This window comes from Protopterus annectens, chromosome 3.part1 (genome assembly GCF_019279795.1).
Source record: "Protopterus annectens isolate FY-2018-M chromosome 3.part1, PAN1.0, whole genome shotgun sequence".
NCBI lineage: Eukaryota > Metazoa > Chordata > Ceratodontiformes > Protopteridae > Protopterus > Protopterus annectens.
The window spans coordinates 52,296,417-52,308,672 of record NC_056732.1 but is presented as its reverse complement, the minus strand read 5'-3'; the positions used below and the strand labels follow the sequence as shown (position 1 = coordinate 52,308,672).

The 12,256-nt window shown below is 42.5% G+C and overlaps 1 protein-coding gene across 5 annotated transcripts in view; it reads right to left on the bottom strand.

Moving 5' to 3' along the window:
* PPP4R1 (protein phosphatase 4 regulatory subunit 1) overlaps positions 1-12,256 on the bottom strand; it is a 1,686,542-nt gene that overhangs the window by 846,065 nt on the left and 828,221 nt on the right. For all 5 annotated transcript variants that reach the window (XM_044066551.1, XM_044066553.1, XM_044066554.1 and 2 more), the window contains one exon: positions 1,616-1,774. In XM_044066551.1, coding sequence (XP_043922486.1) covers positions 1,616-1,774 — 159 coding nt within the window. The remainder of the gene's footprint in view (positions 1-1,615; positions 1,775-12,256) is intronic.

Genomic DNA, 12,256 nt, shown 5'->3' with positions numbered 1-12,256 from the left:
CATCTTGTAAAGTTCAACTCTGGTGGCTGCCAAAAAGGTTGCTACAAGAAAATGAAAATCTATACCTAAACCAATTGTATTTGAGGTACTGAATATTGTAACAGAGACTTAAGAAGTGGAAGTAGGACCTTTAGAAAGGGGTAGGAGCTTGCACCTTAAATAAATGGAAACTGTGGTGACAATACATGCAGAATAGTGATCTGGTGGAGGAGTGAAGTTTAAGGAAATGCAATAAGTAAGCAATTTATATAATGTTGGACTGACAGTAGTTATACAAAAAACATATGGGATGTGTAATGTATTTAACTGGGAAGCAAGTTTATTTGGTTTGTTTTCATTCATGTAAATGCATATTTGCCAATTCATTAAATGATAATTCAATAAAGGTGTTAAAACTCACATAAGTGTAATTAAATCCAGAGGTTAGTGCAAAAGTACTTGTGTACAAGGTATCCTTAACTACAGCCAGCAAGAAACAGTATCCCATGGAGGGGAAGCACTACAAAGTGAAAGCCCCAGGAACTACAGACCCTGTGCATGTAATGACAAAATCATGTCCAGACTCACAGGTGTAGACTAGACATTTTCTTGCACAGCTGTGAAACTCGGTGTTCATTTCAGTTTAAACTTAGGATTCACTCCTAACAGCAGGCTACAGAGGACACTTCACTTCCCATAGCTCTCACATGTCCGGCAACTGGGAATATGCAAATATCAGTGCCTAACCTCTTGCTGGAAGCTGAAAATGACTGCAAGTGAGCACACAATGCCAAAATGGCACCAGGACATTTCCAACAGCTGTCAGCCCAGGGAGTCTTGAGCCTGGGCTTCTGATTTCTTACCTTGTGTCAGTCTGCCATGTTCTAGATTCGCTCAGCCTGATAACATTTTAAACATTCTTTTAACACCCTTTTATTTGTCCATCTTTCTACTTCCTGACCACCAGATGCTCAACAGCATAGCAGTGTGGCTGTTTAGAATGGCAGTGGAAAAACACTGGTTTATGTTGTGTTATGTTCGAAGACAGACAAGGCCAGTGAGAGTTTTGCTTGGACATCTACCACCATCCAGGCACCACAAGCTTGGGAAGCTTACATTCCAAAGTTTTTCTTTTAGCAAAAAACAACTGGGAAAAAAAAAGGTGCAAAGTATTGAAAATGTTAAATGGAAGAACAGATCTTAAAAACAAGAGCAAAGGATACCACTGTTCAAGGAAGGCACAGATCCCACAAATGCTGACAAATGTATTTTTTTTACCTTATCAACCAATAGCAGAACGGCCCCCACTAATCAAATATCTTCACTATTTCACAAACAAAAGTGAAAGATATCAAGGACGGATATATAACCTTAAGTTCTGGCAAAGACCGTCTTTTCTCACTGTATCAGACATTGGTACAAGTTCCTCCAGCTATAGTTTGTCTCCAGAACTCTGAACAATTTATTTAAACATCCTTTGTTAATTGTTATTCTGTGTGCAACATATGCTTCATCCAAGTACCCATTGTTTAAATAAACCTTTAAGTGGAGTAATGCTACTGTCTCAGAACCATTACTAGCTACAATCTCAACCTGCTTGCTAAAATGTAACCTTAAAAAAACAGAGGTAACTTACCCACTTTGAAGGATCACTTATTAGGTTGATAAAAACTGACGACAACTTTGTCCTGCGGGTTTCCTGAGCTGTTGCACATGAAACAGCCATAAAGCACTCTGCACAAGCTTTTCGCACTCCCCAAACATTGTCGGAGCAAAGCTGAAAAAACCGAGGTAGCTGCAAAGAGAGCAGATAATAATGGAGCGATCAGAACCACACTAGACAGAACTACGCACTACAGTTCTGAGAAGTACTTAACTATATCAGAACATCTCTGAGAAGCTAGTTAGGGAGTACATCTGATGGGAAAAGCAGTTGCAAATCTCAGTGCCAGCATTAACAAAGGCATGCCTTCTCTGAATCGTACATAGGAGGTTTCTAACCATCACTGCACTGATGTCTAACCCCACCAACTGGGTACTTTAATTCCACAAGTGACAAAAAACATGAACTAAAACATCTAAAGAATCAATCACCTCACATGAAAGAACACTAAATCACTAATTACAGTAAAAGTACAGTTTTGTACCTACCATAAATGTAGATGTTCGAGTGTATAGACTGCTGCAGTCATCACACTTAGGTTATCCTGCTGTCAGGCGGTCCCGCAGTCGGCCCGAGTTCCAAAGTCTTGGTCCGGCGTCGGTTGCTGTCGCTTCTTCCCTGACGTCAGTGCGTCAGGGGTATATAAGATGCAGCAGACGCCATTTTCTTCAGTTTTTCTTGCCCCAGATGTCAGGTGCTCCCACAAAGGTAGGCAATGCAAATTGCTAATAAAACATACATAAGACAAGCAAACAAATACTTTCTGTTACCAGCAAATACTTCCCATAGGCAGCCAAGGGTAGAATAGTAGGGTAAGTAACAGCAAATTAGAGGGGAAGGAGGGAGGGTAACCTGGACTGCAGCAGTGTTTACACTCGAACATCTACATTTATGGTAGGTACAAAACTGTACAATGTTCATCATGTTACACTGCTGCAGTCATCACACTTGGGTAGAATACCAAAGCAGAGGTAAGGTGGCTGGTTCTATAAGGCATTAGGGGTGGCTATAAGGCCCTGCAGAACTGCAGTGGCAAAGCCAGCTCTGGATTTAGAGTAAAGAGACAGATGGTAATGCTTGGTGAACGTACGTACAGAACTCCAAGTTGCTGCTTCCAAAATGTCCTTGGTAGGTACTCCTCTGAGGTAGGAAGTTGAAGTGGCTGTTGCCCTGGTGGAATGAGACCTAATGCTGTTAGGTGCAGTTTTCCCATGATGTGTGTAGCAGAAACGTATGCAATGGCCTATCCATTTTGAAATGGTCCGTTTTGAAATGGCTTTTCCCTGTGTTCCTGCAGCATATGATACAAACAATTGCTCAGTTTCCCTGAAAGCTTTAGTTTTGTCCAAGTAGAAGCATAACTGCCAGTGTATGTCCAAGGAATGCAGTAGTCTCACCCCTTTATTCTGTGGATTTGGATAAAAAGTTGGCAAGTGAATAGTTTGGTTTAGAGCCACACTTGATACCACCTTTGGCATAAAAGTAGGGTTTGTTCGTAAAGACACCCTGTCTTGGTGGAAAATGATGAAAGGTTCCACTGCCATTACTGCATGTAATTCTGAAATTCTTCGTGCTGAGGTTATAGCCAGGAGCAGAGCAGTTTTCCAAGAGACATATTTTAAGTCTGCTGAGTTAGCTGGCTCAAAACGAGGTAAAGTTAACTTTTCCAAGACAAAGTTGATTTCCCAAGTTGGAGTTGGTGCTCTATGGTCTTATGTTTTTTGCCCCTCTGAGGTACTGTTTTACCAAAGGATGAGAAAAAAATTGGTGGATCTGTGTCGTAATGAGCAGAGATGGCAGAGGCATGGATCTTAATGGATGAAAAGGAGAGGCCCTTGTCCAGCATCTCAGTCCAGTATTGTAGTATCTGATGAATGTTTGGGACAAGAGGGTTAAGGCTGTGAACCTGGTTCCAGGCATAGAATCTCTTCCATTTATCCGAATAGGCTTTCCTGGTACTAGGCCTTCTGGCCTCCAGAATGACATCCATAAAAGCTTTGGAGAGAGGCATTGTTTGCTTGACTAAGGAATCTACCATGCAGCCAGGTTTAAAGTCTTGAGCTGGCCGTGAAGTATAGTAGTTTTCTACCTACCATAAATGTAGATGTTCGAGTGTTCACACTGCTGCAGTCATTACACTTGGATTATCCTACCGTCAGGCGGTCCCGCAGTCGGTCAGAGTTCCAAAGTCTTGGTCCGGCGTCGGTTGCTGTCACTTCTTCCCTGACCCAACATGATGCTATGCAGGTAGGTAGATGCGCGGCCAAACCAATCAAGTGAACAACACTAGGCCAGCAATATACGATCCAGAAGTAATAAAAATAGAATAATTAAATCGAAAAAGGAAATAACACAGCGCCAGCACCATAAGAGAAGATGTCATATATTGAAACAAAAAGAGAAATCTGTATATGCAATGTATTCAGTTATGAACTCCGTATTGATGACCTCTTGAAATGTAAGTCTATTACACAACAGTCAGACTCAATGCAAGTAAATAAATAGGTCCAATAAATGGCCAAAGTCAATATGATGTTAAAGAACAATGGACACCACAACACTAAAGGACACAAATGAATTGTTAGGCCTACAACTGCACCACAATAATGCTTACTAGAACTGTTAGTGCCCAGGATACGAACTGATATTATATATCCAGAACTGATATGTTGATGTGAGAAAACATACAGTGGTAATAGTGCCAATAATAACAAATCAACCAGACGTATATCAATGCTGTAACACTTGAGTGATAAAGTATATAGTACTCATATTTACGAGAACCATATTAAAAAATCCATTTGGAAAACTGTAACGCTTTAAAATGGTATACTTAGCCCTCAAATAACATGCTACAAATCCTGATACACAAAAAAATATTTGTGATCAGCAAGAGATAACATAGAATAGGGAAAAGTACTTTGGCACAAGAAAGGTGTTCCCAATTGACGTGGTCTGTGCTTAACATAAAAGATGCAAAACTTTGTTAAGATTGCGTCTTTACCAATGTAAGATGACATACATATAGACAAAATTAGAAAAACATATATCGAAAAATATTAATATTCCAAAGCAAGCCGAATTAAGCCACCAACACCTTCATGTCTGGTTCGCCAAAAAGAGTCTACACATTCGAATGTACCAACTTGTCATCAGCTTTATATGGTTGTAAACCAAAACGATCAATATCAGCCAAAAGTCACTAATGTCCCCAATGAACAAACAGCCATTGGCATATCGACATACCTGCTTCGATTACAGCTGCAGGAACTATATTGGAACATTGGATTAAGCATGAATTTTCCAATTCGGCCACATTATTATTTGCTAACCACAATTTTTCTGTTGGAACCATCATTGCACTTTATTCATGCTGTGGATGTGATTCTTTGGTTATGACAGCATTTATGATATATGTCTTTAGCATAACTAGATTTTCAGTTATGCTACACTGTTTACATCCAGGTTTTATAATTCTACATGTGGGGGTTAGTTCAGAATATATTTTTCATCTTTTATTTTGCAATTCCCTATATATATGTTATATTTGTGATATATTGTTAAGTCATGACTGCATTTACTTTCATGCATTACTGCAGGTTACATTTTGTGTACTTTCTCTTTATTTATTGGTTGCATTCTCCATTTGTCTCTCAGGTGGGGTGTGTATATAAATGGATTGTATTTTTGGTGAACTGTTTATACACTGAAGAAGGCATTGGTTGCCGAAACCGGTCTGTTTAATAAAAGGCTTATTATTCAGCTATTTTCAAGTTTTCGATTTAATTATTCTATTTTTATTACTTCTGGATCGTATATTGCTGGCCTAATGTTGCTCACTTCTTCCCTGACGTCAGTGCGCCAGGGGTGTAAACAAGATGCATCCAACGCCATTTTCTTCAGTTTTTCTTGCCCCAGATGTCAGGTGCCCCCATGTAGGTAGGCAATACATATTGCTAATAAAAAATATACATATAAAATAAAAACAATACCTTCAGTTACAAGCAAATACACCACAAAGGACGTATAGGATAGAAAGGACGTATAGGATAGAAAGGTATAGATAAGTCCAGCTAGTTCAGAGGGGATGGAGGGAGGGTAACCTGGAATGCAGCAGTGTGAACACTCGAACATCTACATTTAAGGTAGGTACAAAACTGTACTATGTTCATCGTGTTACACTGCTGCAGTCATTACACTTGGGCAGAATCCCAAAGCTAAGGTTGGGTGGCTGGTCTATAAGGGGTTAGGATTGGCTATGAGGCCCTGCAGAACTGCAGTGGCAAATCCTGCTCTGGATTTAGAGTAAAGAGGCAGGTGGTAATGCTTGGTAAAGGTGTGCACTGAACTTCAAGTTGCACCTCCAAAATTTCCTTGGCAGGTACTCCTCTGAGAAAGGCTGTTGAAGTGGCTGTTGCCCTGGTGGAATGTGGCCGAATGTTATTTAGGACTGATTTTCCATCCTGTGTGTAGCAGTAACGAATACAGTGTCCTATCCATTTGGATATAGTCTGCTTTGAGATAGCCTTGCCCTGTGATCCTGCAGCATATGCTACAAACAGTTGCTCAGTTTTCCTGAAAGCTTTTGTTTTGTCCAAGTAGAAGCGTAGCTGCCTGTGTATGTCCAAAGAATGCAGAAGTTTCTCCCCTTTATTCTGGGGGTTTGGATAAAAAGTTGTCAAATGGATGGTTTGGTTAAGAGCCACACTAGATACCACCTTTGGCATAAAGGTAGGGCTTGTCCTTAAAGAAACCCTGTCCTGATGAAAAATTACAAAAGGTTCCACTGCCATGAATGCCTGCAGCTCTGAGACTCTTCGTGCTGAAGTTACTGCCAGGAACAGAGCTGTTTTCCATGATAAAAATTTTAGATTGGCTGAATTGGCTGGCTCAAAAGGTGGTAGGGTCAGTTTTTCCAAAACAAAATTGAGGTCCCAAGTTGGTGTTGGTGCTCTCCGGGGTGATCTTATGTTTTTAGCCCCTCTGAGGTACTGCTTCAGCAATGGATGAGAGAATAAAGGAGGATCAGTGTTGTAATGTGCTGAAATGGCAGAGGCGTGGATCTTAATTGATGAGAAGGATAGGCCTCTGTCCAGCATCTCAGTTAAGTATTGTAAAATCTGAGGAAGGTTTGGAACAAGAGGGTCAAGGCTTTGAGCCTGGTTCCAGGCGCAGAATCTCTTCCATTTTTCTGAGTAAGCTTTCCTGGTGCTAGGCCTCCTGGCCTCCAAAATGACATCCATAACAGCTTTACAGAGAGGTGTTGCCTGTTTGACTAATGAATCTGCCATGCAGCCAGGTTTAGGGTTTTGAGCTGACCGTGCAGGATCTGATTGTTTTGTTGAGTCAGAAGGTGTGGAATTTGAGGCAAAATCCATGGTGGGCCTTGAGCTAAGTTCCTTAAGATAGGGTACCAGTGCTGGCGTGGCCAGTCTGGAGCAATCAGGATCACCTGTGTTTTTTCTTGTCTGGCTTTTAGGAGTACCTTTGAAAGGAGAGGCAGTGGCGGGAAGGCCTAAACTTTTAGGTTTTTCCAGCTGAACAAAAGAGCATCCACTTTCCATGCTTGCTTGTGATAAGTCCTTGTGCAGAATTTTTGTAGTTGGCAATTCAGTGGGGAGGCAAAAAGATCTATGTCTGGGCATCCCCATTTTTGCGTTACCATACTGAAGATTTGTGGATTCAATTTCCATTTGTGAGAGTCCATGATATTTCTGCTTAGATCGTCTGCCAGAGTATTTTTCTTTCCTGGCAGGAATTGTGCTTGCAGGTGAACTTGATACGTTAGAGCTGTGTTCCACAAGGTCATGGCTTGCCTACATAGGGGATAAGAATGAGTGCCCCCTTGCTTGTTTATGTACCACATTACTGTGGTGTTGTCTTGTCTTTGGTAATAATTGTCCTGGATGCAGAAGGTCCTTGAAAGCTGTTAGGGCATTTTGAACAGCCAACATCTCTTTTTGATTGATGTGAAGATGCATCTGGTCTGTGGTACACTTGCCCTGAATGCATTTTCCTGCCATGTGTGCTCCCCAGGCGTAATCCGAAGAATCTGTTGTTAGAGTTTGCCTGGCTGTGGGTAGGGTAAAAGGCTGACCCTTGTTTAGGTGACATGCCTGTGCCCACCATCGAAACTCCTGTTGTAGGCAGGGAATCATTGGTATTACTGCTTCTAAACTGTGAGAGTGTTGAGTCCAAACAGTTTTTAGGTACCACTGTAATTTCCTCATATGCAGTCTGGCATATAGTATTAGTAGTATGCAGGATGCCATGAATCCCAGGGCCTGCAGAATTTTTCTTGCAGGGAGATGGGACGTTTTTTGCCAGTAATTGAAAATATTGAGTTAGTTGAACTTGTTTGTCTGGCGTGAGGTAAGCCATCTGGGCCGTTGTATTTAAGCTGGCACCCAGGAATATAATTTGTTGTGAGGGCACTAGTTTTGACTTCTTTTTGTTTTCTGTGTACCCTAGAGAAATTAGCAACCTTTTGACAAACGCCAGATGCTGTAGAAGAATGCCCTTTGTCTCTGCTTGAATGAGGCAGTCATCCAAGTATGGATATATTTGAATTCCTTTTTGTCTGCAAAATGCAATTACTGCTGTCAGGCACTTTGTGAAGACCCTGGGCGCAGTAGATAAGCCAAAGGGCAGTGCAGAGAATTGGTAGTGCATTGTACCAGCTTTGAATCTGAGGTATCTTCTGCAATTTTGTCTGATAGGGACATGCAGGTATGCCTCTTTGAGGTTCAGAGTAACAAGCCAAGCCTTCTTGGCCAGCATGGGTAGAAGCTGCTGTAATGTCAACATTTTGAATTTCGGAATATCCAGGTAAGTATTCAGAACTGAAAGGTCTAGTATGGGCCTCCAGGCCTTGTCCTTTCTGGGGACCAGGAAGAGTCTGGAGTAAAATCCTTTTCCTTGTTCCTGTTGTGGTACTTTTTGAAAAGCTCTCATGCCCATGAGGGCTGAAATTTGTTTTTGTGCCTCTGCCCATTGATCTTGTGGCAGGTCTGGCATTCCTTTTAGCCTTGGTAAAGTATGAAAGTGGAACCTGTAACCATGAGACACAATATTCAGAACCCATTTGTCTTGGGTGATTGTTTGCCAGTTTCGAGAAAAAAGTGCTAGGTTTCCCCTTAAGGGGGCTTCCAAAAGGGAAGTGCTTGGCGTACGAAGGGGAAAGTCATTGTGACTATTTTCTGTAAGGCTGAGACTTGTCCTCACCTCCTTTTGGGGTTGAGGTGCCCCACTGTCATTGTCTGTCTGAGCCTTGGGGTTGAGATCTGCCTCTTGGGCATCTGTATCTGCCTCTCTTTGGCTTGTCTGACACTGGAAAGGACCAATTCTTTGTTGGCCAATTTCAGCTAAATCGAGGTGGCTGTACCTGTAAGAAATCCTTGACTGTTTGCATAGATCTAGCTTTATCCTCCATTTTCTTTAACACCTCTTCTGCCTTAACACCAAACAAGGTATCATGCTGTAAAGGAGCATCCAATAATTTTGCCTTAACATGATCAGGTAAAACTCTGTTCTTTTAACCAAGCATGTCTTCGAATCACAGAACCTGTAACTGCGGCTCTACAAGAGGTCTCTAAAGAACCAAAACCACATTGCAGAGTATGTTTTCCCACCTGCTGAACTGCATGCAATAAATCCTGCATTTCTTTACAATCAGGAGCTTCTGAGCTTGCAAGCATTTTCTGTTTTAACTGAGCCATTAAATATTGCTGGTACTTAAGCATGTGAAACTGGCAATTTAAAGCTCTTACTGCTGAAGTTGCAGAAGTGTATACTTTCTTCCCCATCTATCCAAAGCTCTGGAATCTGTCAGCGGGTACTGGATGTTTTGCAATGGAAGCCTTAACCCCTTTTGGACCCTGGGAAATAGTTTCTGGACCAGTAGAAGGGGTTTTGTAAAGAAACTTGAGAGAGTCAGATACTCTATAATACTTATCTGGCTTGGCTAGAGCAGGGGGCAAAGAATCAGGAGATAAGCTGGATTCAGAGAACACATCATCCACAACATCTAGCACAGGCGGAATAGCCAGGGGCCTGTGCTGAGGCAATAAAAGGAAATCCCTGAGCCTTTTCTTGGATTCAGAGTAATCCTGACTTTCCCAATGGAAATGCTCCCTCATGGTATGTAAAGTTTCCCCAAAAGAATAATCCTCAGGAAGAGAGGCTGAAGGGATAGATTCGTCAGCATCAGAGTCCTCATAGGGGGGGGTAGAGAGTATCCCTGGTCTGAAGAGGAATCAGTGGAAATGGAAACCTGATCAGAGAAATCATAGTCTGTATCCTGCCTAGGCCTTTTCTCAGGAGGGGGATGGGAACCCCTGATTAGAGTAATGAGGTCTTCGGCCATTTTAAGCATCTGTTTCTTAGGCATGGAGGACTGTCCAGAAGAATGCTGTACTTGTTTCTTTGTCTTTAATGGTACTTTTGTCTTGGCTGTTGTTTTAATGGTAAGTTGTGAAGGTCTGAAAACACCCTCAGAAGCAGATGCCTGCTCAGCGGCTCCGGACCCATCTGAGGGATTAGTTTCCATAGGCCCAACACCTTGAGTTTCCAGAGACCTAGTTGTCTCCACGTGGGAGTCGGAAGCGGCCTGTGGCTCTGAGGTAGCGGGTGTCAGGGGCTGCGAAAGCACCTCACTGAGAACCGGCGACTGGCCTAGAAGAGGTTTCGCCGTCGGTTTTGGACCTCGGATGCCTGTCTTTACCCTTGTCTTTGCGTTTTTTCGGAATTAAGGTCATTGGTTGATCTGATGGCATAGTATAATTAAACCTTTGGCCAAAGTAGTGCAAAGCAAAATCAAAACGTCTTTTTATAGTGCGTTTGTTAAATCTAGCACAAAACCGACAACTAGTGACGTCGTGATCAGGGCCTAGGCATGGAATACAGTAAGAGTGGAAGTCCTTATGAGGTATTTGATTCCCACAAGAAATACAATTATTAACTTTTTCTGACATCTGTCTGAGGCAAGAAAAAAATTTCCCCAACAGGGTTACTTAGCTTTATTGAAGACTTCGGATCTGAAATTCGACTTCGAAAATCTCAGGAGTCGACCGACCGGCACTTGTGAACTGCTTCTGCTTCGGGCACCACGTGGCAAGAAAGACTGAAGAAAATGGCGTCAGATGCATCTTATATACCCCTGGCGCACTGACGTCAGGGAAGAAGAGACAGCAACCGACGCCGGACCAAGACTTTGGAACCCTGGCCGTCTGCGGGACCGCCTGACGGCAGGATAACCCAGGTGTAATGACTGCAGCAGTGTAACACGATGAACATCTGATTGTTTTGCTGAGTCAGAAGTTGTGAGATTTGAGGCAAAATCCATGGTGGTCCTTGTGCTAAGTTCTTTAAGATTGGGTACCAGTGCTGGCGTGGCCAGTCTGGGGCAATCAGGACCATCTTTGGCCTTTCTTGTCTGGCTTTTATGAGTACCTTTGAAAGGAGAGGCAGTGGTGGGAAAGCGTATACTTGTAGGTTTTTCCAGCTGAATGAGAGGGCATCCACTTTCCATGCTTGTGAGTGGTAAGTCCTTGTGCAGAATTTCTGTAGCTGGCAATTCATGGGGGATGCGAACAGATCTATGTCCGGGCTCCACCATTTCCTGTGTCATTATTCTGAACATTTGTGGATGTAATTTCCACTCGTGTGGATCCATGATGTTTCTGCTTAAGTCGTCTGCCAGTGTGTTTTTCTCTCCTGGCAGGAATTGTGCTTGCAGATGAACTTGATAGGTTATAGCTGTGTTCCACAAGGTCATGGCTCGTCTGCAGAGGGGATATGAATGAATGCCTCCTTGCTTGTTTATGTACCACATAACTGTGGTGTTGTCTGTCTTTAGAAGTAGTTGTCCTGGATGCAGAAGGTCCTTGAAAGCTATAAGGGCATTTTGTACTGCTAGCATCTCTTTTTGATTGATGTGAAGATGCCTTTGTTCTGCGGGCCACTTGCCCTGAATACATTTTCCTGCCATGTGTGCTCCCCAGGCATAATCCGAAGCATCTGTTGTCAGTGTTTGCCTGGCTGTGGCTTGAGTGAAAGGCTGTCCCTTGTTGAGGTGACAGGCTTGAACCCATCATTGAAACTCCTGTTGAAGGCAAGGAATAAGTGGTATTACTGTTTCCAAACTGTGACAGTGTTGAGACCAGACACTCTTTAGGTACCATTGTAGTTTCCTCATATGCAGTTTTGCATATGGAATTAGTAGTATGCAAGATGCCATGTAACCCAAGGCCTGCAGAATTTTTCTTGCAGGGAGTTGAGTTTTTGTTGCCATCAATTGGAAATACTGAGTCAGTTGTCCTTGCTTGTCTGGCGTGAGATAAGCCATCTGGGCAGTTGTATTTAAGCTGGCACCCAGGAATATTATCTCTTGTGAGGGCACTAGTTTTGATTTCTTTTTGTTTACTGTGTACCCTAGGCAAATTAGCAGTCTTTTTTACAAACGCCAGGTGCTTCAGAATAATGTCTTTGCTCTCTGCTTGAATAAGGCAGTCGTCCAAATACGGGTAAATCTGAATTCCTTTTTGTCTGCAAAATGCAATTACTGGTGCCAGGCATTTTGTAAAGACCATGGGCGCAGTAGACAAGCCAAAGGGC